The 27,720-nt window shown below is 47.5% G+C and overlaps 1 protein-coding gene across 1 annotated transcript in view; it reads left to right on the top strand.

The window, feature by feature from the left end:
* LOC142312620 (alpha-2-macroglobulin-like) overlaps window positions 1–27,720 on the top strand; it is a 179,558-nt gene that overhangs the window by 12,562 nt on the left and 139,276 nt on the right. Inside the window, exons 4-8 of the mRNA XM_075351615.1 lie at window positions 4,775–4,827; window positions 13,483–13,503; window positions 13,736–13,889; window positions 13,972–14,056; window positions 22,865–22,982. Of these exons, the coding sequence (XP_075207730.1) occupies window positions 4,775–4,827; window positions 13,483–13,503; window positions 13,736–13,889; window positions 13,972–14,056; window positions 22,865–22,982 (431 nt within the window). The remainder of the gene's footprint in view (window positions 1–4,774; window positions 4,828–13,482; window positions 13,504–13,735; window positions 13,890–13,971; window positions 14,057–22,864; window positions 22,983–27,720) is intronic.

Raw genomic sequence — 27,720 nt, 5'->3', positions numbered from 1 at the left:
TTCTGGAGGATGATAACAGGTTTCCTCCCCTCCAAAAAAACTTTCTTTTTGAAAGTATGCACTTTATTCTTCACAATAATTTTTTTACTTTCTTGGGAAAATTGTATCATCAGCATATCGGTACAGCTATGGGCTCTAAAGCCGCATGCTCCTATGCTAATTTGTTTATGGGGCTATTTGAATTACTATTTATTGATAATGGCTCACATGAGAGTGGCCTTATCCTGTATAAAAGGTTCATTGATGACCTCTTTATAATCTGGGATAGTGACCACTCAGATATCAGAACTTTCCTAGATGAACTGAATAATAATGACTGGGGTTTGGACTTTGCAGCTTCTATATGCGATAAAGAGATCAACTTCTTAGACCTAACAATTTTTCATGACAATGAAAAAATCCTCACTAAGACTTTCTTTAAGAAAGTAGATGCTAATGCCTATATACACTTTGGAAGTGAGCATTATGCCAAATGGTTACAAAATATTCCCCTCAATCAATACAAGAGGATTAGGAGAAATTGTTCGCGTGACACTAATTTTAGAGATCAAGTAGATATATTGAGGGGACGTTTTTCAGAGAAAAGATACCCTGGTTCTTTGGTCCGGAGAGCCTACCAGGAGACTGCTAGACTCAAACAGTCAGATCTCATTAAAGGGAGAAAGGTTCCCTTGGATTCAACAAAGGGTAAAATGACAGATGGATTTGCACTCAATTTCATGACAACCTTTAGTAAGGATAATTTAATCATAAGGGATACTCTATCTAAGCATTGGTCTAGCTTGCAAAAAGATCCCATTCTTAGCTCCATTTTACCCTCAGCTCCTGGTGTCACCTTCAAACGAGCACCGACTATCAAAACCATAGTTGCCCCCAGTAGACTCAGAACAGTAACACCTAACCAAAATAGGAATACTGCTACCATAGGGGGAGCTTTTAGATGTGGGTCAAAAAAATGTTTGTGTTGCAAAAACATTTGCCACGGGAGGACCACTTTCAGTGCTCCAGGTTTCTCTGAGAATTTCCCAATAAGAGATCATTTGACATGTCATTCCGATTATGTGGTGTATCTGGTGGACTGCAAATGTGGGAAGCAGTATGTAGGTCGGACCAGTCAGGAACTCCACAATAGAGTCAACTCCCATCGCCACAATATCAAAATTGGCTTTCTAAAGCATGGGTTGTCTAAACATTGCACTATTGCACACAATAAAAATCCAGATTTTAAAATCACGCCCATTGAGCAGGTCCCCCTTAATGCCAACAATAGGGCAGAAACGCTCAGTAGAAAGGAAACCTACTGGATACACAGATTAAATACTCTCAAACCTTTTGGCCTCAATGAGATTACTGATTTATTTTATTAATTTATGGGAATGTGCTTTTATGATGTTTTATGATATTTAGAATCATAATGATTGCTTCTTATGTTTATTCGTTCATATATCCTTTATATACTTAATATATTAAATTTTTTATATATACATATTTTTATATCATTTTTTTCTCTGATAGACTGTTTTTATATTTTTATATCCATACAAATATTTAATATATTTATGTCATAAATGTTGCTATAATTGCCAGTTTAGATATTTTATAACTCCCCCCTCTCTTTTTTCATGTTACTAAAGACATATTGATAACATATGTTTTGTCATCAATCCCCGTGCATATCGCACATATGGTCTTATTTTTATCCATTATTTTTATCCATTTTTTATTAATTCATTTTCTTACCTATATTACTACGTGTTTCAAATAATGTATTATTGTTTTTAAACTATCCTTCTCCCTTTCCTTGCTTTCCAGTGTTAAGATTAGTTTTTTTCGGCACACTAATTATGAGAGAGATTAGGATGCCTTGTCAGATTAAAATGAACTACCCTTTGTTCTTCTCAGCACTGTCGGGCTTGATCCCGCTTCACACTTCCCTGAGTATTTCATCCGTGATATGTTGTCTTTCCTTCTCCACGGCATGATTACATGGATTTATGTGTTAAAATCCTTTATTGTCACTGGTTGCACGAACGCGCACTATAGCTAGTTCCCACGCTTCTGAACTTTCTTAACCTTGAGATGTGAGAAGCTTGCTACTTTCCATGTGAAGCGCGCCTGCGCTTTGCAATTTTTCCCACGATTTGAACTCCTTTCACCTCTTCTCATTAAGAGAATTTGTCTCTATTCTTATATATGCGCACAACACTATTCCTCTGTTGTTCCTCCTGTTTCATCACAAAGGATCCTTCTTATTAGTCGCTCCAATTCAAGTGCACTTCACTCATATATAATTAATTAAAATTGGGCAATTAAAAAGTTTGATATTTGATATTTAATAATAATAAAAATAATGTTATTATTGGTCCTACTTGCAAATATAATATATGCTCCGTTCTATTTGCTGATTTTTGCCTAGTGCATGTCATTTGCACTTGGTTTTTAATGGTTCTTGTAGCTAATTATGAGGCACCATTAAACCCCTCTGTTAGTACAATGTTAGTGAGATGGCCGGTCAATCTCACGGCCTCTCTACTCTGGGTTCGTGTCAAACATCACTATCAGTTGTATATATATTTTTACCCCCCTTTCTTTTTGTTTTTCTTTTTGTTTTTCTTTTTTACTTAAAATTCATTTTTTTCTGAATCTCTTATTGCTATGATCTTTGATTATGAATGTTCTGTTTGGGCTAAATGTATCAATATGTATTTTATTCAATTCTTGTAAGGGCCATGTAATGCGGCTTTACTCCACGTGGCAATGAGTCATTGCTCTGCAGCACACGGTGAACTGACGTCATACCCAGAGATCCCTCTTTTTTCTCTTTTTTTCTTTTTTTCTGTACATCCTTTTTAAGGGCTCCTCCTTGGTTTCTGTAAAATTCTTTTCCCTGAAGAAGGAGGCAGTTGTGGTCTCCGAAACGCGTAGGAATGAAATGAAATAAAAGAATTGTGTGTTCAACACTGATGTCCGTGGTCTTCAAGCGCGGTGTTAAACCTGTTTTCCTCCAGTTCCATATTTGATGTCTCGCTTGTACAACAGGGCTGCTGCTGGACCACTTAAGCACTCGCTCATGCCACTAAAGGGGTTGTGACTGGCACAACCCGATCAGGTGAGTGCACCATTTCCTTATACCTTTTACCCAGTAAATCGGATAAGACCCTATTGCGCCTTTTCTCTCCTATTTTAGAATGCAGTATGTAAGAGCCCAGGCCACTCTGTAGAATGTAAAAAACACTTTTATAATACTCACCCAGGGAGCTGTGCGGTCCAATGGGCGTCGCTGCTCTCCGGTCCAATGACTCCTCTCTGCTACAATCTCAATCCTCCTTCTATGCAGCCCAGGCCAACATTGCCGTCCTGCAGAGGCGCATTTTGATTTGCCATGCTGAGGGCAGATCACAGTACTGTAATGAGCGGGCGTGAGAAAAGGTTAAAGACCGCCTGCACATGCGCACTACAATACTTTGATCTGCCATCAGCAGGGCAGATAAAAGTGCACCTGCGCAGGACCTCAATGCCAGCTAGTGTGGATGACGTGGGATGCGTCATGCATGGGCCTTAGAAGAAGTAGGACGAAGATCATCGCAGAGAGGAGGCGCTGGACTGGAGAGCAGTGACACCCATCGGAATGGACCACCCCCTAAGTGAGTATTATAAAAATGTTTTTTATGTTATACAGAGCAGCCTGGGCTCTTATGTACAGTATTCTGGAATACTCTATATAAGAGCCCACTGGTGGTGGCCGCAGCTCATAAGGGAAAAACCTGGCGACAGGTTCCCTTTAAAGTGGTCCTCAAGGACCTGTGTTTACAGGGGCTTAAACTGAACATAAATGGACATTTTATAATTAACAGACTATTGGAATTCATCAAATTATTGTTATAATGTTTAATCCATTTACATACCAAGAGCAGCCCTCTAACGTTTCTGTTGACAAACAAATTGAAAGCTTATGTCTTTTATTGTAGAAAATTAATACAATTATACAGATTTGTTACTGCATAATGATACTTACTGACCCATAAAAAAGAAGTTAATGCTTTATTTGTGTCATACGATAAATAGCATAAAATTTATTATATAAAAAACACAAGGAAATCACTGATATTTTACTTCTATTCCTCTTCATAAGGAGCTAGTAAAGTTAATCAGTAAGTTATATGTGCCTCAAAATAGTGCACTGATAATACAAGTTATTTCTGCCATAAATAAGCCCTGTCATGGCTATGTCAAAATAAAAAGGAAAAAGTTTTGGATTTTAGAATTGGACAATGAAAAGCTGTGAACATTTTTTTTTTACACTTAAACCAATCATCAGGATTTTTGTATATAAGCTAAAGCCAGTGCTATACTGGCACTATCAGGCTGATTCAATACATACCTGTAGTTGTCAGCTCGGATGTATAGGTTTTGAAATCCAAGAAAGTAAAGTTTATAAAATGAGGTGCTTGTTGAGTGACAGCAGCTGAGGATCAGATAATATCTGGGGGGGTATTCATAGTTATCTCCTCCCCCGTTAGAATTAGCATAAGTATGATACAATCGACCTAGCAGGACCTGTGGTGAGATCATACCCATGTGACCAGAAGGGTCATTATTCATCAATAAAGGCATCCAGGCCCTCGGTGAACATTTTTTGACTCAAACATCACGATATGTTGCAATATAGAGATTCATAATCTCACTGCTCTTACAGTAAATAATCTCCAATTATGTTGCTATGTCTGAGTATGTCTATTTTCATTAAGGAATTGTTTTTCTTTTTAAATCATAGTAAAATTCAGAATTCTGTCTCTTAATGAAGATTTTAAACCAGAAAATACATTGGTAAGTCTGAGATAAAACTAATAGCTGTAAAATAAAAGACAAATAAAACCATACAATTAATGGGGCCCATATTGTTGATGGCACTATAATAATAAATAATAATAATAATGAAGGGAATTTTGTTTACTTACCGTAAATTCCTTTTCTTCTAGCTCCTATTGGGAGACCCAGACAATTGGGTGTATAGCTTCTGCCTCCGGAGGCCACACAAAGTATTACACTTTAAAAAGTGTAACCCCTCCCCTCTGCCTATACACCCTCCCGTGGATCACGGGCTCCTCAGTTTTGGTGCAAAAGCAGGAAGGAGAAAACTTATAAATTGGTCCAGGGTAAATTCAATCCGAAGGATGTTCGGAGAACTGAAAACCATGAACCAAAAGAACCATTCAACATGAACAACATGTGTACACAAAAGAACAACCAGCCCGAAGGGAACAGGGGCGGGTGCTGGGTCTCCCAATAGGAGCTAGAAGAAAAGGAATTTACGGTAAGTAAACAAAATTCCCTTCTTCTTTGTCGCTCCATTGGGAGACCCAGACAATTGGGACGTCCAAAAGCAGTCCCTGGGTGGGTAAAAGAATACCTCAATAAAAAGAGCCGAAACGGCCCCCTCTTACAGGTGGGCAACCGCCGCCTGAAGGACTCGCCTACCTAGACTGGCGTCTGCCGAAGCATAGGTATGCACTTGATAGTGCTTCGTGAAAGTGTGCAGACTAGACCACGTAGCTGCCTGACACACCTGCTGAGCCGTAGCCCGGTGCCGCAATGCCCAGGACGCACCCACGGCTCTGGTAGAGTGGGCTTTCAGCCCTGAAGGAAGCGGAAGCCCAGAAGAACGGTAGGCTTCGAGAATCGGTTCCTTGATCCACCGAGCCAAGGTTGACTTGGAAGCCTGCGAACCCTTACGCTGGCCAGCGACAAGGACAAAGAGCGCATCTGAACGATGCAGGGGCGCCGTGCGAGACACGTAGAACCGGAGTGCTCTCACCAGATCCAAAGAGTGCAAATCCTTTTCACATTGGTGAATTGGATTAGGGCAAAATGAAGGCAAGGAGATATCCTGATTGAGATGAAAAGGGGATACCACCTTAGGGAGAAATTCCGGGACCGGACGCAGAACCACCTTATCCTGGTGAAACACCAGGAAGGGGGCTTTGCATGACAGCGCTGCCAGCTCAGACACTCTCCGGAGTGATGTAACTGCCACTAGAAAGGCCACCTTCTGCGAAAGACGTGATAAAGAGATATCCCGCAGCGGTTCGAAAGGTGGTTTCTGAAGAGCCGTTAGTACCCTGTTAAGATCCCAGGGTTCCAGTGGGTGCTTGTAAGGTGGGACTATGTGGCAAACTCCCTGCAGGAACGTGCGGACCTGCGGAAGCCTGGCTAGGCGCTTTTGAAAAAATACGGAGAGCGCCGATACTTGGCCCTTGAGAGAGCCGAGAGACAAACCCTTGTCCATTCCGGATTGAAGGAATGAAAGAAAAGTGGGTAAGGCAAACGGCCATGGAAGAAAACCGTTATCAGAGCACCAGGATAAGAAGATTTGTCAAGATCTGTAATAGATCTTGGCGGACGTTGGCTTCCTGGCCTGTCTCATGGTGGCAATGACATCCTGAGATAACCCTGAAGACGCTAGGAGCCAGGACTCAATGGCCACACAGTCAGGTTGAGGGCCACGGAATTCAGATGGAAAAACGGGCCTTGAGACAGCAAGTCTGGGCGATCTGGAAGTGCCCACGGTTGACCCACCGTGAGATGCCACAGATCCGGGTACCACGACCGCCTCGGCCAGTCTGGAGCGACGAGAATGGCGCGACGGCAGTCGGACCTGATCTTGCGTAACACTCTGGGCAGCATCGCCAGAGGAGGAAACACATAAGGCAGTCGACACTGCGACAAATCCTGAACTAGCGCGTCCGCCGCCAGAGCTCTGTGATCCAGAGACCGTGCCATGAATGCCGGGACTTTGTTGTTGTGCCGTGACGCCATGAGATCGACGTCCGGCGTTCCCCAGCGGCGACAGATCTCTCAAAACACTTCTGGGTGCAGAGACCATTCCCCCGCATCCATGCCCTGACGACTGAGAAAATCTGCTTCCCAGTTTTCTACGCCCGGGATGTGAACTGCGGAGATGGTGGAGGCTGTGGCTTCCACCCACTGCAGAATCCGCCGGACTTCCTGGAAGGCTTGACGACTGCGAGTGCCGCCTTGGTGGTTGATGTATGCGACGGCAGTGGCGTTGTCCGACTGGATACGGATCTGCCTGCCCTCCAGCCACTGATGGAAAGCCAATAGGGCTAGATACACTGCCCTTATCTCCAGAACATTGATCTGAAGGGAAGACTCTATCGGAGTCCAGGTTCCCTGAGCCCTGTGGTGGAGAAAAACCGCTCCCCACCCTGACAGGCTCGCGTCCGTGGTGACCACAGCCCAGGTTGGGGGTAGGAAGGATTTTCCCTGCGATAGAGAATTGGGAAGGAGCCACCACTGAAGTGACGTCTTGGTTGCAAGGGAAAGAGAGACGTTCCTGTCGAGGGAAGCCGACCTCCTGTCCCATTTGCGGAGAATGTCCCATTGGAGTGGCCGCAGATGGAATTGCGCGAACGGCACTGCCTCCATTGCTGCCACCATCTTCCCCAGGAAGTGCATGAGGCGCCTTAAGGGGTGTGACTGACCCCGAAGAAGTGATTGCACCCCTGCCTGCAGAGAAAGCTGTTTGTCCCGCGGTAGCTTGACTACCGCTGACTGTGTATGAAACTCCATCCCGAGGTAAGTCAGTGATTGGGTCGGTGTCAACTTGGATTTCGGGAAGTTGATGATCCACCCGAACTGCTGGAGAGTCGCCAGAGCGACGGAAAGGCTGTGTTGATACGCCACTCGAGAAGGGGCCCTGACTAGGAGATCGTCTAAGTAGGGAATCACCGAGTGTCCCTGAGAGTGTAGGACCGCCACAACGGATGCCATGACTTTGGTGAAAACCCGTGGGGCTGTCGCCAAGCCGAAAGGCAATGCCACGAACTGAAGGTGTTCGTCCCCGATGGCGAAACGCAAGAAGCGTTGATGTTCGGGTGCGATCGGCACGTGGAGATACTTGACATCCTTGATGTCGATCGATGCTAGGAAGTCTCCTTGTGACATCGAGGCAATGACCGAGCGGAGAGATTCCATCCGAAACCATCTGGTTCTCACATGTCTGTTGAGTAGCTTGAGGTCCAGAACGGGACGGAATGATCCGTCCTTTTTTGGCACCACGAACAAGTTGGAGTAAAAGCCGCGACCACGTTCCTGAAGGGGAACGAGGATCACAACTCCTTCTGTCTTCAGAGTGTCCACTGCCTGAAAAAGTGCATCGGCCTGAGCGGGGGGCGGGGAGGTTCTGAAGAAACTGTCTCTCACCCATCGGTCTTGAACATGTGGCCACCAGGCGTCTCCAAAGCGGGAGAGCCTGCCACCGACCGAGGATGCGGCTAGGGGATGCCGAGAGTCAGGAGGAGGCCGCCTTGGAGGCAGGGAGCGTGACTTGGACTGCCACGCATAGGAGTTCCTCTGGCCTTTCTCCGGCCTGCTGGACGAAGAGGATTGGGTCTTAGCGGAGGGACGAAAGGACCGAAACCTCGATTGTATTTTCTGTTGCTGAGGTCTCTTAGGTTTGGACTGGGGTAAGGAGGAGTCCTTTCCCTTGGATTCCTTAATAATCTCATCCAATCGTTCGCCAAACAAGCGGTCGCCAGAAAACGGCAAACCGGTTAAGAACCTCTTGGAGGCAGAGTCTGCCTTCCATTCGCGCAGCCACATGGCCCTGCGGACTGCCACAGAGTTAGCGGATGCCACAGCTGTACGGCTAGCAGAGTCTAGGACAGCGTTCATGGCGTAGGAAGAAAAAGCTGACGCTTGAGAAGTCAAAGACGCAACTTGCGGAGCAGAATTGCGTATGACAGCATTAATCTCAGCCAGACAAGCTGAGATAGCTTGGAGTGCCCACACGGCTGCTAAGGCCGGGGCAAAAGACGCGCCCGTGGCCTCATAGATGGACTTCACCAGGAGCTCTATCTGCCTGTCAGTGGCATCCTTTAGCGATGAGCCATCTGCAACCGAAACCACGGATCTAGCCGCTAATCTAGAGACTGGAGGATCCACCTTGGGACATTGAGCCCAACCCTTAACGACTTCAGAGGGGAAGGGGTAACGCGTGTCAGTGAGGCGCTTAGTAAAGCGCTTGTCCGGAACCGCTCTGGGCTTCTGGACAGCATCTCTGAAGTTAGAGTGATCGAAAAACGCACTACGTGTACATTTGGGGAACCTAAACTGGTGTTTCTCCTGCTGAGACGCCGACTCCTCTACAGTAGGGGGCGGGGGAGAGAGATCCAACACCTGGTTAATGGACGAGATAAGATCATTCACTAAGGCGTCCCCTTCAGGTGTATCAAGGTTAAGGGCGACGTCAGGGTCGGAGCCCTGAGCTGCGACGTCCGCCTCATCCTCCAGAGAGTCCTCAAGCTGGGAACCTGAGCAGCGTGAAGAAGTCGGGGAAGATTCCCAGCGAGCTTGCTTAGCCTGTCTAGGACTGTGGTCCGGGCAGGAGTCCTCCACGTGAGACCTAGGGCCCAACCTGGGAGCGCGCTGCGACGCAGCCCGAGAGGGGCCTGGAGGCGACGATCCAACAGGGGCCGGGGCCTGTGTAAGGACCGGTCTGGACTGCAAAGCTTCTAGCAGCTTGGCAGACCATTTGTCCATAGACTGAGCCATGGATTGTGAAAGTGACTCAGAGAGTTTCTCAGCAAAAGAGGCGAACTCTGTCCCTGCCGCCTGGACAGGGGGAGCAGGGGGGTCTACATGAGCCGAGAGGCCCACTAGTGACCGAGGCTCCGGCTGAGCAAGCGAAACAGGGGTCGAGCATTGCTCACAGTGAGGGTAGGTGGAACCTGCAGGTAACATAGCCCCACAAGAGGTACAGGCCGCAAAAAAAACCCCTGTGCCTTAACAGCTTTGCTCCTTGTGGACGACATGCTGTTGTCTCCTATGAGAATGATCACTGAGGGTATATGGGCAATAGGGGTATACAGCCCGACCGAACAGAAATATATAAATACGTATCTGTTTCCGGCACCCTAGGGGGACCAGCACCGGGTGACCGGTGTGGCTTACCGACCGCTAACAAGCGGAGTGTGTGTGTTCTCCAGATTCCCTGCCTTAGGTCCCCCGGAGCTGCAGAGCTCTTCACTGAGAATCCTCCACCAGCAGAATGCCAAAAAATGGCTGCCGGAGCTCTCAGGGGAGGAGTGGAGCCGTGGGCGGTGCCAGGAAAGTGCGGGAATCTGGGGTCCCCACAGTGGTCAATGAGGGGGGAGGAAACATGCAGGATGCTCCAGCCCTCACATCCGACGTCAGGTCGGCAGTCCCGCCCTTACCCCTGACAGGCAGGCCCGAGGGCGGGATTTTTGCGACTAGGCCGCGATGAAGCCGGGGACTAGATTTGAGACGGCGCCCGACAAGCAGGCACGGTCGTCGCGGAAGTCCGCCGGCCTTCTCAATTCAGCAGCTGCCGCAGCGTCCGGGAAGAAGGTGCGCTCCTGTACAGTCCCCAATGGGGACACAGAGTACCTTTGAGATGCAGGGCCCGGTCCCTGAGGATGAATAGACTCCGGTCCGGCAGATTCCCACAGGGGCTGCGGAGGGAGCACGGTCCCATAAATGGATGACCGCTCAGGATCCCACTACTCCCAGAGCCGCTAAGGGATGGTGAAGGAGACGGCATGAGTCTCCGGCCTTTGTCCCGCAATGGGTACCTCAACCTTAACAACACCGCCGACGTAGTGGGGTGAGAAGGGAACATGCCGGGGGCCCCGTGGGGGCCCTCTTTTCTTCCAACCGACATAACTAATATGAGAATGCATGAGTGGATGTGTGCCTCCTTCCACACAAAGCATAAAACTGAGGAGCCCGTGATCCACGGGAGGGTGTATAGGCAGAGGGGAGGGGTTACACTTTTTGAAGTGTAATACTTTGTGTGGCCTCCGGAGGCAGAAGCTATACACCCAATTGTCTGGGTCTCCCAATGGAGCGACAAAGAAAATAATAATATTGTACTATCCATTTAATTGTATTTTGCATATGCAAGCAAAAAATTTGGGTTGAATAATCAACTGTACTTTTTTATAGTGGCCTTTTCTTGTGGCCAGCCTAAGGCGTACCTGCACAATAAGCATGCTGTCTAATCAGCATCTTGATATGCCGCACCTGTGGGGTGGCTGGATTATCTTGGCAAAGAAGAAGTGCTTACTAACACAGATTTAGCAGACACTACTTATAGGTCCACTCAGTAAAGCGCATATACTGTATATTCACTGCTTCTTGGAAGTAGTGTCAGTTAGTGTCACAAAATTCCTGCACCAAATCTGCATCTCCTGTCAAAAAACGTATCAATACCGCATCAAAACCACATCACATTTTGATGTATTTTTTTTACTAAAAGATGCAGATTTAATGCATGGATTTGGTGTATAAATTCCAGGAGAAAATCTGCATCTCCTGGCAAAAAAACAGCAGTTTTCTGCCAAGAGATGCAGGTCTTATTCAACTCAGTTCACCTGAGGTGAGGTCACTGAGTTCAGTCAGTTCACCTGAGATCAGTTTACCAGTGGTAACAGGTGGGGTACCCTGGGAACCTTCAGCTGTGACCACAGATAAACTTAGTAACTTCACTGCTCATACCTGTGGCTTACTCAGTATCAGCGTGAAGCCTCAACGGCCGGTCACGTACTCTGCCTGCATGCTGCAACTTCAGTATGTAGCAGAGCCAGGATTGTTGTGGGAGCTCGTGTGGATTCCATTGAACAAGGGTGTTTGGTGGGTTAATAAATTGGAGAAAGGGGATGTTTTTTGTATTTTATTTCAAATAAAGTTTTTTCTCGGTGTTTGTGTTTTATTTCTTTTTACTTAAATTATTAGTAATGGGGGGGTCTCATAGACCCCTCCCCATCACTAATCTAGGGCTTGATGCCAGATATCATTTGTTGACAAATCACAGTGTCATTAACCCCTTATATTACCTTGATTTCCCCCGCACCATGGAGTTCGGGTTGAGCCAGGTAAATAGCCGGTATTGTCGCATCTAATGAGTGCAACAATTCTGGGCAGCTGCAGGCTTCTATTTTTAGGCTGGGACCAAATAACCATGGGCCTCCCCAGCCTGAGAATACCAGCCCCCAGCTGTCAGCTTTATCTTGGCTGAGTATCAAAATTGGGGGGGCCACATGTAGTTTTTTTAATTGATTATTTAAATACCATATTTTTCGCTTTATAAGGTGCACCGGATTATAAGACGCACCCCAAATTTAAAAAGGTAAAAAAAATAAAAATAGGGTCCGTCTTATACTCCGGTGTTGTCTTACCGGAGGGGACAGCAGTGGTGGTGAAGCAGGGTCACAGGAGGCAGAGGTTGTGCTGCTAGGCGTGGCGGGTCCGCGGCGGGTCAGTAGTAGTGGCAGCGGCAGGCGCGGTGGGTCAGTAGTGGCAGCGGCGGGTCAGTAGTGGCAGCTGCAGCAGCGGCGCGGGTCAATAGTGGAGCAGGCCGGTGAGGTGAGTGTCCCAGTGTCCACGGTCCCGGTTCAAATGATGGCACCTGGAGCGGCGCATGCACAGATGGCGCTCTCATCCAAGGGCTCAAACTGAGCAGGCGCTGACTCCCAACACCATCATTTGAAACTGGGACCGCGGACACACTGGGAAACCTGCCACACAGCCGCCCGCAGACACAGAGTGGCAGCCAGCAGGCCGCCTGCCCAACTGCACAGAGAGGCAGCCAGCACCGACCGGCACCCGGCTGCCACCCGCACACAGGCACGGGCACAAATTTTTGGCAGGAAAAGTGCGCCTTATAATCAGAAAAAAACGGTAATTTAAAAAAACCACATGATGTCTTTCTTATTTTGATACACAGAAAGGATAACACGCACGGCTGGGGCCTGCAGCTTGTAGCCATCTGCTTTATCTGCACTGAGTATCAATATATGGGGGACCCTACAAATTTTTTTTACTTTATTTTTGTACTCCATTAACGGAACCCAGACAGCCTCTGTGAGGGCAACCCATCAGACGCCAGCCCGCCAGCAGTCTGACTGCAGCCAATCACAGACACTGTCACAGACGGTGGGCAGGAGAAGCAGTGAATATGTATGAGATATAATTAGTGGAACCAGAAGCAGCGCGACAGCTGTGTTCGCAGAGACTGGTAAGTAATCTCATCAAACACCTCCCCCTCTGCCAAATCATAATAACATACAATAAAAGCATTAGTGCAACCGCAAACAGTTACTGAACAAAGCCAAACAATGCCGATTTTTGACAAATGTTCTTGGGCTTCTGAACACGAATCTGAATGGGCAAGACGGATGCCGAATTTGAGATTAGCAAACCTTTTTCTAACAAGTTTGCTTATCTCTACTTTTCAGTACATAGTCCTCCATCTTTGAGTTCAGCACATGAAAAATGGGTACAAAAACAAAAGTGTTGTTTTTAGATTTTTGTTCAGTATATTTTTTCTTAATTTATATTGAAGACTGACTGCGATAAGCCAAATTAAAAAGCATTATAGAGCTCATATTACCTTTAAGAACATGAAAAAGAATTTTAAAAAGTTTTATTTTTTTCCCTTAGATCCCCGTAATTGAAGTACAGGTAAGAAAATATCTGCTAGAATAACATTAATAAAAATGAAAGACATCGTATTTCATTAATAGTTTGTGATGGTTACAAACAGAAACCTTTGTATCAATGTTTTTCAATTTATTTATTTTTATATTGTGAATTTTTAGTACAAGGTATTTTTGGTTAGCATGCTATAAATTGTATTCAGAATTTTAATCCGTTCATCAATTTGATTAATGTACAATTTGTGGTGTTTTTTTAGGACCCAGAGAAAAACAGGATTGGTCAATGGTTAGATGTGAAGCTCAATCAGGGGATCGCTGCTCTCTCTCTCGCTCTGTCCTCTGAGCCCACCCTGGGGGAATATTCCATTAAACTAAAAGACACGTCCCATACTTTCACTGTAGAGGAATATGGTTAGGAAATGTTTTTGTGGCCAATATCTAAAATCTAAAATGTGTTTATTATTTCTCATTTGTATTTTTTATGTATTTTCAGTGCTTCCAAAATTTGAGGTCAAAATCCATCTCCCTAAGTATGTTCTGTTTAACAGTGATCAGTTTCCAGTGAAAGTTTGTGGCAAGTGAGTCCAGCAAAGTAAAACACATCTTTGCTTTTATTTATTAATTTATTTATTATTTATTATGTATTTGGTTCAAGGATGATGCTTCTGGTAGATGTATAATAGACTATTTTTAAAGTGTAAAGAATCAATGAATCTTATTAACTGTTCTAGTTTTCCATAAAAGGACCTGAAAGACTGCACTCTTCTGCCAATTAAAATAATGATAATCAGTTACGAAGCCTAAATAAAATAAGAATTCCCCCCCCACACCAGGCTCTCTATGTACAATGTCTACAGAAAATGAGCTGTTAATAACAACAGTTAGCAAGCCAGACTAACTGACCTCTAGCTGACATAGTGTGGCAATGATAATTTCATGAAGCTAAGATAAAAATTGCAGGTAATCAGCAACACACAGTGTGATAGGAAACGCATTGCTGAAATCTGTGTGTTCACCCCTACATAATGCTGTCTTCAGATTACATAGCAAAAACCTGCTGACAGATTGCCTTTAAAGCCACCCTAAAGGGTGCTTTACACGTTGTGACATCGCTAGCGATTGCTAGCAATGTCGTGAGCGATAGCACCCGCCCGTGTCGGTGGCACGATATGTGGTGATCGCTGCCGTAGCGAAAATTATCATTATGGCAGCGTCACACGCACATACCTGGTCAGCGACGTCGCTGTGACTGCCGAACAATCCCTCCCTCAAGGGGGAGGTGCGTTTGGCGTCATAGCGACGTCACTGCAGCGTCACTAAGTTGTCGGCCAATAGAAGCGGAGGGGCGGAGATGAGCGGGATGTAACATCCCGCCCACCTCCTTCCTTCTGCATTGCCGGTGGAGGCAGGTAAGGAGATGTTCGTCGCTCTTGCGGTGTCACACACAGCGATGTGTGGTGCCGCAGGGACAACGAACTACATCGTACCGGTGGCTGCAGTGATATTAAGGAAATGAGCGACGTGTCAACGATCACCATTTTTAACCGATTTTGTGCTCGTTGATAGTCGCTCATTTGTGTCACACGCTGCGATGTCGGTAACGGCGCCGGATGTGCGTCACTACCGACATGACCCCGACAATATATCGCTACCGATATCGCAGCGTGTAAAGTACCCTTAAGTGTAGGCATTGACAAATTTCCCTATGAGTTTAGAGGAGTAATCTCACACATTCTAATAGCTGCCAGACTTTTCTTAGCCTCAAAGTGGAAGTCTCATATGATTCCTTCTATAGCTTTGGTAGCAGATAAGGTTAACGCGCCTCTCCAGTATGAGTACACCTTGGCCTCTATCATTAAAGCCAGAAACAAAATATTGCATATTTGGAGAGATTGGGCAGCCCATCTCATAGCTGTGCCAATTCTACTCTAACCTAAAAGCTTGTGTGGCGCCCCTGCGGCTCTAGGCGCCACAGGGTACTGCATCTTGGTGAGGTGCAATATTCATTCCAGGTAAGGAGGAGGTTATTCACCAGTGTTTATCACATTCCATACAACACACAGCTTAGTTGCCATCACCACAGGGGCTGGGTTAGAGTCGGAGCTGGGGGTGGCCTTTACGAGGTATGGGACCTCCTGTTCACTAGTTCAGCACCTGGGGGGTGGTGCAACCTTTGGGGAGGTGAGGAGCAACTTAACACATAGTCATTCGAGTCCGGACTTCGGTCCAAGCAAGACGAACCAATAGGAGAGCGAATTCAGCAAGGGACCCGTGGTCTGGAGCTGGCAGCTCGACCTGGGCTCTTCACCAGAAGGTGGATCCCAGGATTTGCGGAGAGTGCAGCTGTGACGCCCTGGCCTAGCCAGGTCGTCACAGATAACACACAAACACCCCACCCCCCATTAGACAGGGACACCAGCCAAACACAAAACCCTTGTTGCCTCCCTCCAGGGTCTGATGTCCACACCAGGTGGGGCGGAGCTAAGCGGTTGGCTCCACCCACCGAGGAGTTCACAGTCCTTTATGCAGGAAAAGTGACAGTTTTAGTCTTGGAGGTTGAAGTGAGAGGAGGGAGCACTTGGGTGTCTGGGTTTGTGGACCAGGCACTGACAGCAAGGTTGGCAGACGGTGGTGGCCGTCTGCAGGAGCGGTGGAGCAACGCGGAACCGTAGGACCGGGGTCGGGCAACGGCCCGCCGGTACCGACCGGGGAGTTAGTGAAGCCAACACACACAGGCAGGGCCATCGGACCCCGACCAGGCTTGGAGCCGCCGACAATAGTCAGATCCGAATGTGACTGGAAGCCCAGGGGTTTCATAACAGCAAAAGTCCCGATTGAAGGCAACCGCCCACACCGTGAGGGTAACAGCTACCGCGTAAGGCTAGAGACCCAAGGGCCAGCGCCTGCGGGCAAACGGGCTCCTCCGGTACCCATACACCGGGGAGCGGACTACCGTTGGGAATCCATAGTAGTCAGAAGAAGAACATCAAGGTGCAGGGAAAGACAGCCGCCATCACCTGTCCGGGGAGAGACACTGCAGCCGGCTGCGGGACCCGTCCATCCAGCCGTTTGGTTTACAGAGGACTTTGTACCTTTCTTGCTGAGTGAGTACACCCTTGCCATCTGGCACCGCGCCGCGCTGTCCCTGCAACCCTGCACCTCACCGACTCTGCCTCCCAGTCACCTCATCGGACCCCGGGACCACCGACCCCTACCCACGGAGGGGGAAAATAACATCCTAGCTGCTCCCTGCCATCGCTCCCGGGATCCCCGTCACCAGCAGCGGTGGTGCCTATCTTCACCACGACCCGTGGGTGGCGTCACAGACTAAATTCCCCAAACCAACCACCCCTTTCACTCACGGGCGAGGAGTGCCGCTCGAGTCCCCGGATCCGGCCCACTGCTCGAGCCACCGAGCAGCAGCCGCAGCAGCGCCAGACCCGAGCGTTAGCGAGAGCGCAGCAGCGACGGCGTCCTCCCCGCCCGCGACAACTTGGCGTCACGAACAGGATTGAACCCATCTACTTACCAGTAGACGTGCGCCTTGTGATCTCCGCTGGCGGTGTCCGGCCGAAAATTTTGAAGTGCCACCATCTTGGTGCGAAAATCTCCCGCTTGAGCATCTTCTCCGAGCAGGGAAGGCGCGAAGGCGAAGCGCCGCCCCCAACAAATGGAAGTGCTGAAGAGTACCAAGGGGGCGCGAGAGTGTGTCTGCCTGATGTAGCCGAGGCTATAAAAGCGGGGACGCCAGGACTCTGCAAACAATTGGTTCCTGGAACACGGCCACGCATGATGTCCCATCCGTCCGGCACCGCGGAAATTCCTGAGCCCACGCCAGGAACAGCGGCATGGGTGGAAGCCCAGACCGCACAAATGTGCTGCCACCTTCATGCCCAGGTCCGGTTCTTGATGGAGCGCTGGGTTTCTGAGATGGAGGAAGTGGCAGCGGCCGTGTGGAGACGCGACGTTGAGGCAGAGTTGGAGGAGCGGGTAAGCGACCCACGCCCCTGTGTCCGAGAAGGACCGGCCGCTGCGGCTGAGGGGCCTGGCCTGCGCCCGCTCACCCTCCTGCTTCCCCCGCCATCCGTACCGGCTGCTGTCGCCCCTCCGCTCGGTCTGCTACCCCCAACACCGGTAGCGGAAGCCAACCCGTCGGCCCTAGAGGACCGGCCTGGGGGCGTTTTCGGGAACGGCCTGTGTCCCTCTCGCTACCGTGGAAGGCCCCGTGGGAAGTAGCCGTCCGCGACAAGGAGCCATCGGCCCCGGAAGTGGCCGCACCTGAAGCCGTCCCGGCTCCGGCAGTACGCCTGGCCGTGGAAGAACCGGCCGCTGCTGGCCCGAAGGCTCAACCGGTGAGGTCAGCGAACCCTGAGTCCCCCGCTGAGGCTGAGGCTGCGCCAGGCAGCAACTGCAAAGCCGCAGTCCAGGCCATGTCACCGCAGGATCCCCACGAAAGAGAACCGGTAGTGGCCGGTGTGGGTGCGGTCCAGCGGGCCCGACCCGGGTGCAGGGGTCTGCCAACGCCCCGTACTAGGACAGGGAACCGATCCCGTTGGGCCGGGAGATTGCCGCCAGAGAGCAGCAGAGGGCCGAAGTGATAGCGAGGGTGATCAGGGAGAAAGATGCACTCCGCCATGCCACCTTTCGGGTGCAGGGCACGGTGTACGATTGTCAAGTCCGGCAATTCGACCAGCGGAGGGGGTTTGGCTTCATCTATGAGCCGGGCCTGGAGGCCGAAGTATTCGTGGCCCGCCGCGATGTCAATTCGCACCTTCCCATGGGCCATCCAGGTCGTGATCTATTGCCGGGCGACCTAGTGACTTATACCCGCCACTGCGGGGAGAGGGGCTGGTTCGCCCTGAACGTCAAGCAGATGAAGAGCCGCGGTGAGAAAATGCGGCCCCAGCCCCCTCCTCCTCCACCAAGCCGTCCGGATGTGGAGCAGGAAGAGGTCCTGGAGTAGTATGACCTTACGTAGAGGCAGCGGTCCGCCGTTGCAAGCAGTTGCCCCCGTTGGGACCCTCAGCAGTTTGATTGAATGACTTTAATGAACCGTGAACCTTCATCTGATTATCCATGTGATTATTCCGGCTGTTGCCGGCAAGTTGTCCCCGGAGGGACTTTCTGAGTTTTACCCCCACCTGCATGAGCGACTACTCATGGACATGGCCGAAAACTGGCAGGGCTTGTAAATAAGTCGAGGGTTGATTTTCTGTCGGAGCCGCCTTCGGAGAGGCAGATTGGAGGAAGGGCACGCAGCAGAGCAGGCTGGGGCCCGGCCACCACCGGGACTGGTAGCCATCCTCCGGGGGTCAGGGGTCCCCCAAGGACGTGGGGTTCCCTGAAGTGACAGCCGGGTGCGAGTTACCGTACCCATTCCCGCACGGGCAGCCTGAACCTGGACTGGGGTCAAGGGGTGCTGCCCACTTCTTAGGGGCAGCATCAGGGCTAGGTTGCTTGGGTAGGAGAGCGGAAGACATCCGTCCGTCCGTCATTAAAAATGTTTATATGTGCAACGTTTAAGTGTCCTTACAAGAAATGCTTATATGTTTAAAATGTTTTATATGTTATTTATCTTTTTACAGTTGAAAAATAAAACCGGTGATGGACAGGCAGCCTGCGGACGGTCTGCATTTCACCAAGGGGGAATGTGGCGCCCTGGCCTAGCCAGGTCGTCACAGATAACACACAAACACCCCATCCCCCATTAGACAGGGACACCAGCCAAACACAAAACCCTTGTTGCCTCCCTCCAGGGTCTGATGTCCACACCAGGTGGGGCGGAGCTAAGTGGTTGGCTCCACCCACCGAGGAGTTCACAGTCCTGGAGGCAGGAAAAGTGACAGTTTTAGTCTTGGAGGTTGAAGTGAGAGGAGTGAGCACTTGGGTGTCTGGGTTTGTGGACCAGGCACTGACAGCAAGGTTGGCAGACGGTGGTGGCTGTCTGCAGGAGTGGTGGAGCAACGCAGAACCGTAGGACCGGGGTCGGGCGACGGCCTGCCGGTACCGACCGGGGAGCGAAGTGAAGCCAGCACACACAGGCAGGGCCATTGGACCCCGACCAGGCTTGGAGCCGCCGACAACAGTCAGATCCGAATGTGACTGGAACCCCAGGGGTTTCATAACAGCAAAAGTCCTCATTGAAGGCAACCGCCTACACTGTAAGGGTAACAGCTACCGCCTAAGGCTAGAGACCCAAGGGCCAGTGCCTGTGGGCAAACGGGCTCCTCCGGTACCCATGCACCGGGGAGCGGACTACCGTTGGGAATCCATAGTAGTCAGAAGAAAAACATCAAGGTGCAGGGAAAGACAGCCACCATCACCTGTCCGGGGAGAGACACTGCAGCCGGCTGCGGGACCCGTCCATCCAGCCGTTTGGTTTCCAGAGGACTTTGTACCATTCTTGCTGAGTGAGTACACCCGTGCCATCCGGCACCGCGCCGCGCTGTCCCTGCGCCCTGCACCTCACCGACTCTGCCTCCCCGTCACCTCATCGGGCCCCGGGACCACCGACCCCTACCCACGGAGGGGGAAAATAACATCCTAGCTGCTCCCTGCCATCGCTACCGGGATCTCCGTCACCAGCAGCGGTGGCGCCCATCTTCACCACGACCCGTGGGTGGCGTCACGGACTAAATCCCCCAAACCAACCACCCCTTTCACTCACGGGCGAGGAGCGCCGCTCGAGTCCCTGGATCCAGCCCACCGCTCGAGCCACCAAGCAGCAGCCGCAGCAGCGCCGGACCCGAGCGTTAGCGAGAGCGCAGCAGCGACGGCGTCCTCCCCGCCCGCAACACAGCCAGCATCCATGACCTGTTCCACGGCCCAAGAGCTGGGATGGAGGGAGCACTACCAGAAAGAGCACACAGAAGGCACACCGGCTGTGACCTCTGAGCTACCCGGGATCGGCTGAGGCCCACAACAGCATAGCCCAGCACTCCAAAGGCGTTGACAGTTCAGTGAGTAAAGACCTTGAACTGCAACCATTGTGTCATCTCATCTCAACCGTTGTCGGCGCTCCTGCGTTCCGGCGCCATAGACTACTACTACCAGCATCATCCTCCCTGGGGCCTGGCTCTACCTGTGGAGAGCTGCAACATCCGAGCTGTGTTACCATCTGCCCCAGAATACAGAGACTCTCCGCAGAGGCAGCTCATACCACAGGTGGTGTCACAAATAACTACTCCCATCATCCTCATCACCATCTTTATTGACACTGATGGGGTCATGGAACAGGGCCAGGCCGCTGTGACATCCCAAACCACACCGGCGACCGGTGACGAGTAATTCCAGAGACCCCCGTGAGTGTGTCACTTGGCTGTCTTCCTGTACACAGAAGAACAGCAGCACACTTCAAATTGTGAAAGTTTTTTTTTCTTGATCCAGGTGTGCAAAAACAGCAGACACAGTGTGTTCATGGAAACAGGGGGAGAGGGTGCAGACAGGAGCACTGAGCTGGACAATGGCCGTTTTGTGCCTATTGGCGCTTCTACGGGTCCACAAAACAGCCGTCATCACCGTCGTTCAGTGCTCCTGTCTGCAACCTCACCCCCTGTTTCCATGAACACACTATGACTGCTCTTTTTACACACCTGGATCAATAAAATAAGAAAACTTTCATGACTGAAGTGTGCTGCCGTTCTTCTGTGTACTTGAATTACTGCTTTATGTAGTCCTGGGTTTGAGAAGCAGAGCACCTCCAGTCTCAGCCAGAACGTCCTGCGGAGCAATCGGGATTGCGGTGAATGAGATGCACGACAGTCGGGTGGTGCCGCATATGTTGTGCTACTTTCTTGTTAGACTTTGTTGGTTGTATCTGTGCCCGGTCACGTTCTCCCCTTCCCTATCTGCTTGCTGACTGGCTTACCATTTACCATTGGATTTTATCCAATTTTGTAAGTTTCTTCTTGTTAAGAATCTGCATAGATCCAAATTTGGTGAACTGATGTTTTTTATTTGTATTATTATTCTTATGCTTTGCTGCCCCCTTGCTAGGGAGCTGTGTTTGTTTGTGCACTCAATGTTTAATTTTCTCTCGTTTCATAAGTGTTGTTACTTTTCAACAAAATGACAATAAAGACTTAAGGGTACTTTACACACAACGATATCGCTAATGATATATCGTCGGGGTCACGGTGTTCGTGACGCACATCCGGCGCCGTTAGCGATATCATTGTCTGTGACTAAAAGGAGCGACGATCAACGATCGCAAAAAATGTCAAAAATCGTTGATCGTTGACACGTCGCTTTTCATAATATCGTTGGTGGTGCATGCCGCTGGTTGGTTGTCGTTCCTGCGGCATCACACATCGCTATGTGTGACACCGCAGGAATGACGAACATCTCCTTACCTGCGTCCACCGGCAATGAGGAAGGAAGGAGGTGGGCGGCATGTTCCAGCCGCTCATCTCCGCCCCTCCTCTGCTATTGGGCGGCCGCTTAGTGATGCCTCTGTGACGCAGATCGAACCGCCCCCTTATAGGAGGGATTGTTCGGTGTCTCCAGCGACGTCGCTAAGCAGGTATGTGCGTGTGACACTGCCGTAGTGATATTGTTCGCTACGGTAGCGATCACCCCCATGACGAAACAGCGACGTGGGCAGGTGCTATTGCACAAGACATCGCTCGCTATCGCTAGCGATGTCGCAGCACCCTTTATTGGATAAAAAAAAATCCACATTCCATTTAAGAGGTCAAACCTTCATCAATGTTGTTTTTAGAACAAATTGATATGCTACTGAAGTAGGAACAATAATTTATGTTGAACAGAAACAAGTATTTTCAGCTTACCAGGATGTATGGTCCCCGGAAAAATTTTCGGTGCACGGATCCTCCAGCATAGCCCAGTCTGGAATCAACAGCAAGTCAATGAAAGGAGGAAGGGGGCAGGGGAAAACTGAATTCGGCACCAAAAATTATTTTATATAAAAAAATCAAAAATTTATTGAGGCATACAAGTTAAAAATATGAAAATCGCAAAGGGGGGGAAAGGGGTATCATGGTATCCTTACCCGTTTCAGACATGAGGTTAAAAACATGTCCTTATTCATAGGCCTATGAATAACGACATGTTTTTAACCTCCTGTCCGAAACGCGTAAGGATCCCATGATACCCCTCCCCCCCCCTTTGCGGTTTTCATATTTTTAACTTATATGCCTCAATAAATTTTTGTTTTTTTTATATAAAATAATTTTTGGTGCTGGATTCAGTTTTCCCCTGCCCCTTCCTCCTTTCATTGACTTACAATAATTCATGTTGCATCTTTGGTTCTTTAAAAGTATTTTTTTTATTTATTTATTATTTTTTAACAAAGTGATATTTTTGCTATTTCTATGTCATTTTTTATAGTTGGTAAGCCTCATAAGACTTATTTTTTTATCTCTCAGATACACATATGGGAAGCCAGTCCAAGGAAATTTTACTGTTTCTATTTGTCGCCCATATCTTCAGCGTTACTATCATTTAAGAATTAAATCCCATCTTTGTGCTAATTTCAGTGGAAAGGTAAGGTCCTGTTTTCCATACATTATAATTACATTGAAGCATCAGATAATTAAAGAATTTCTTTCCATAAAATGTCATAACAAATGCCACATCCAATGTGATGCGATATTACCAAGTATGATAGGGTTAGGTTGAATATTTTAATGGGCCAGTGTGAGGTCACATTTCTTCTCCTCTCGCAATTTGGTGGGTTACTCTTATTCTAACTTTATTTAATATATTTATAGTTTTACTCTAAGGATTTGAATAACGTTGTCTGCATGATAGGATAGACAAGAACTAGTTGGCAAATTTTACCCTGTGCGGCAAGCACAAAAATAACTGGCTCATGAGTAGCACACCATCTTTAATGTATTTACCGCTGACTGCGGAGTAAAGGCATATTATTTTTTATTTTAACATCGATAAGGTAAACGACCTAGGTTTCTACATAAATACAGAAAAATGACCATGATTAGTACATTTATACTGTAACTGAACCAAGCCTTTTACACAGATATGGTAACAGAGCCAATATAAAAAAAAATAAAAAAAATAAAAAAATTACTACATAGAATAGAGATACAGTAACAGTCTTACTACACAGCTACAGTAATAGAATAAATCTTCCAACATAGATATATTAACAGAGCTAAACGTACTACAGAGATATTGTAACAAAACCAAACTTATAATATGACTACTTAAACAGAACCCAGCTTACAATATATAGAGATTTGCTAACAGAACCATATTACATAAACAGTAATAGTCCAACTACTGTACATAGATACAGTACCAGACGCAAGTTTACTGCATTTATATAATGCAATCAATCTTCCTATATAGACATGTTAACAGAAGCAAAATTAATATATAGCTATGGTAAAGGATAAATGCCTTTTACATAGATGTGGTAACAAAACTAAGCTTACTACATGTATACAGTACTTGAACCATACCTACTACATAGATGTAGTCGTAGAACTGTAGTGTTGGCTTCCTTAGTGTGCCGCTGCTCCTCTTCGTTCTAGCACCATGTCCCTGCTCCATCCTCTTTCCTGCACAGTCATAGTTTCATAGTTTCATAGTTTTTAAGGTTGAAGGGAGACTCTAAGTCCATCTAGTTCAACCCGTAGCCTAACATGTTGATCCAGAGGAAGGCAAAAAAAACCCCAATGTGTCAAATAAGCTCCAATGGGGAAAAAAATTCCTTCCTGACTCCACATACGGCAATCAGACTAGTTCCCTGGATCAACACCCTGTCATAAAATCTAATATACATAACTGGTAATATTATATTTTTCAATAAAGGCGTCCAGGATCTGCTTAAATGTTAGTAGTGAATCAATCATTACAACATCATGCAGCAGAGAGTTCCATAGTCTCACTGCTCGTACAGTAAAGAATCCCCGTCTGTGATTATGATTAAACCTTCTTTCCTCAAGACGTAGCGGATGCTCCCGTGTTCCAGTCGCAGGCCTAGGTTGTAAAGAGATCTTTGGAAAGGTCTCTGTACTGTCCCCTTATATGTTTATTTATTGGGATTAGATCCCCCCTAAGCCTTTGTATTTCCAAACTAAATAACCCCAAGTTTAATAACCTGTCTTGGTGTTGCAGCCCACCCATTCCTCTAATACTCTTGGTCGCTCTTCTATCTACCTGTAAGATTATGCTATTTATAACCTTCTATACTTTTGCTATCAAGAAAAGCATCCATTCCTCTCTTAAATTCATTCAGTGAGTTGGCCATCACCACTTCTTCAGGAAGAGAGTTCCAGAGCCTCACTGCTCTTACCGTGAAGAACCCTCTTCTATGCTGATGTAGGAATTTTCTTTCCTCCAATCAAAGAGAATGCCCCCTTGTTCTTGTCATAGTCCTTGAGACAAACAGATCATGGGAGAGATCTCTATATGGCCCTCTGATATATTTGTACATACAGTGCCTACAAGTAGTATTCAACCCCCTGCAGATTTAGCAGGTTTGATAAGATGCAAATAAGTTAGAGCCTGCAAACTTCAAACAAGAGCAGGATTTATTAACAGATGCATAAATCTTACAAACCAACAAGTTATGTTGCTCAGTTAAATTTTAATAAATTTTCAACATAAAAGTGTGGGTCAATTATTATTCAACCCCTAGGTTTAATATTTTGTAGAATAACCCTTGTTTGCAATTACAGCTAATAATCGTCTTTTATAAGACCTGATCAGGCCGGCACAGGTCTCTGGAGTTATCTTGGCCCACTCCTCCATGCAGATCTTCTCCAAGTTATCTATGTTCTTTGGGTGTCTCATGTGGACTTTAATCTTGAGCTCCTTCCACAAGTTTTTAATTGGGTTAAGGTCAGGAGACTGACTAGGCAACTGCAACACCTTGATTTTTTCCCTCTTGAACCAGGCCTTGGTTTTCTTGGCTGTGTGCTTTGGGTCGTTGTCTTGTTGGAAGATGAAATGACGACCCATCTTAAGATCCTTGATGGAGGAGCGGAGGTTCTTGGCCAAAATTTCCAGGTAGGCCGTGCTATCCATCTTCCCATGGATGCGGACCAGATGGCCAGGCCCCTTGGCTGAGAAACAGCCCCACAGCATGATGCTGGCACCACCATGCTTGACTGTAGGGATGGTATTCTTGGGGTCGTATGCAGTGCCATCCAGTCTCCAAACGTCACGTGTGTGGTTGGCACCAAAGATCTCGATCTTGGTCTCATCAGACCAGAGAACCTTGAACCAGTCTGTCTCAGAGTCCTCCAAGTGATCATGAGCAAACTGTAGACGAGCCTTGACATGACGCTTTGAATGTAAAGGTACCTTACGGGCTCGTCTGGAACGGAGACCATTGCGGTGGAGTACGTTACTTATGGTATTGACTGAAACCAATGTCCCCACTGCCATGAGATCTTCCCGGAGCTCCTTCCTTGTTGTCCTTGGGTTAGCCTTGACTCTTCGGACAAGCCTGGCCTCGGCACGGGTGGAAACTTTCAAAGGCTGTCCAGGCCGTGGAAGGCTAACAGTAGTTCCATAAGCCTTCCACTTCCGGATGATGCTCCCAACAGTGGAGACAGGCCCAACTCCTTGGAAAGGGTTTTGTACCCCTTGCCAGCCTTGTGACCCTCCACGATCTTGTCTTTGATGGCCTTGGAATGCTCCTTTGTCTTTCCCATGTTGACCAAGTATGAGTGCTGTTCACAAGTTTGGGGAAGGTCTTAATTAGTCAGAAAAGGCTGGAAAAAGAGATAATTAATCCAAACATGTGAAGTTCATTGTTATTTGTGCCTGAAATACTTCTTAATACTTTAGGGGAACCAAACAGAATTCTTGTGGTTTGAGGGGTTGAATAATAAATGACCCTCTGAATAAACTTTTCACCATTTAAAAAAAAAAAATAAAAAATAAATAACATTCTTTTTTGCTGCAGTGCATTTCACACTTCCAGGCTGATCTACAGTCCAAATGTCACAATGCCAAGTCAATTCCGAATGTGTAAACCTGCTAAATCTGCAGGGGGTTGAATACTACTTGTAGGCACTGTATTTATTAAGTCTCCCCTAAGTCTTCTCTTTTCTAGAGTAAATAGACCTAATTTTGATAACCTTTCCGTGTATTGTAATGCACCCACTCCATTTATTATTTTAGTAGCCCGCCTCTGAACCCTTTCAAGTTCAGTAATGTCTTTCTTGAGCACCGGCACCCAAAATTGCACACAACACTCCAAGTGTGGTCTGACGAGTGATTTGTACAGAGGGAGAATGATGTTTTCATCTCGTGCCCCCAGACCTCTTCTAATGCATCCCATCACCCTATTTGCTTTGGTGGCTGCTGCCTGACACTGGGCACTCCAATTTAGATTCTTATTGACTAAGATGCCTAAGTCTTTTTCCATGTCTGATTTCCCCAGCAGTTTCCCATTTAGTAAGTAATCGTAGCATCTGTTTCTCCTTCCCATGTGCATAACCTTACACTTATCTGTGTTAAACCTCATATGCCATTTTTCAGCCCAATTCTCCAATTTACTCAAATCCATCTGTAGTTGCAAACTGTCCTCCTTTGTGTTAACTACCTTACATAGTTTTGTATCATCTCCAAATACTGATATTTTACTCTGTAAACCATCCACCAGATCATTAATAAATATATTAAATAGTAGGGGGCCCAATACAGACCCCTGTGGCACCCCACTAGTAACCCTGGCCCAATCTGAGTATGCGCCATTAATAACCACTCTTTGTTTTCTATCACTAAGCCAGCTACCTACCCATCTACACACATTTTCCCCGAGCCCAAGCTTTCTTATTTTACTTATCAGTCTTTTATGTGGGACAGTGTCAAATGCTTTACCGAAGTCGAGATAAATGACATCCAATGATTCTCCTCGGTCCATGTGAGAGCTTACATCCTCATAGAAGCTGATCAGGTTAGTTTGACAGGAGCGATCCTTCATAAATCCATGTTGATATGGAGTTAAACAATTATTAACATTGAGACATTCCATAATAGTATCCCTTAAAAACCCTTCAAACATTTTACCCACAACAGATGTTAAGCTTACCGGCCTATAGTTTCCAGGTTCCCTTTTACACCCTTTTTTGAATATTGGTACCACATTTGCTAGCCGCCAATCCAGTGGAACAGACCCAGTTTCTATAGAGTCTTTAAATATAAGGAATAGAGGCCTGTCTATCACATTACTTAACTCCCTTAATACCCGAGGGTGAATGCCATCAGGGCCTGGTGATTTGTCAATTTTAATGTTACTAAG

This window comes from Anomaloglossus baeobatrachus, chromosome 5 (assembly GCF_048569485.1).
Source record: "Anomaloglossus baeobatrachus isolate aAnoBae1 chromosome 5, aAnoBae1.hap1, whole genome shotgun sequence".
NCBI classification, from domain to species: domain Eukaryota; kingdom Metazoa; phylum Chordata; class Amphibia; order Anura; family Aromobatidae; genus Anomaloglossus; species Anomaloglossus baeobatrachus.
Note: the sequence above shows the minus strand (reverse complement) of the source record. Positions and strands in the feature narration are given on the sequence as shown.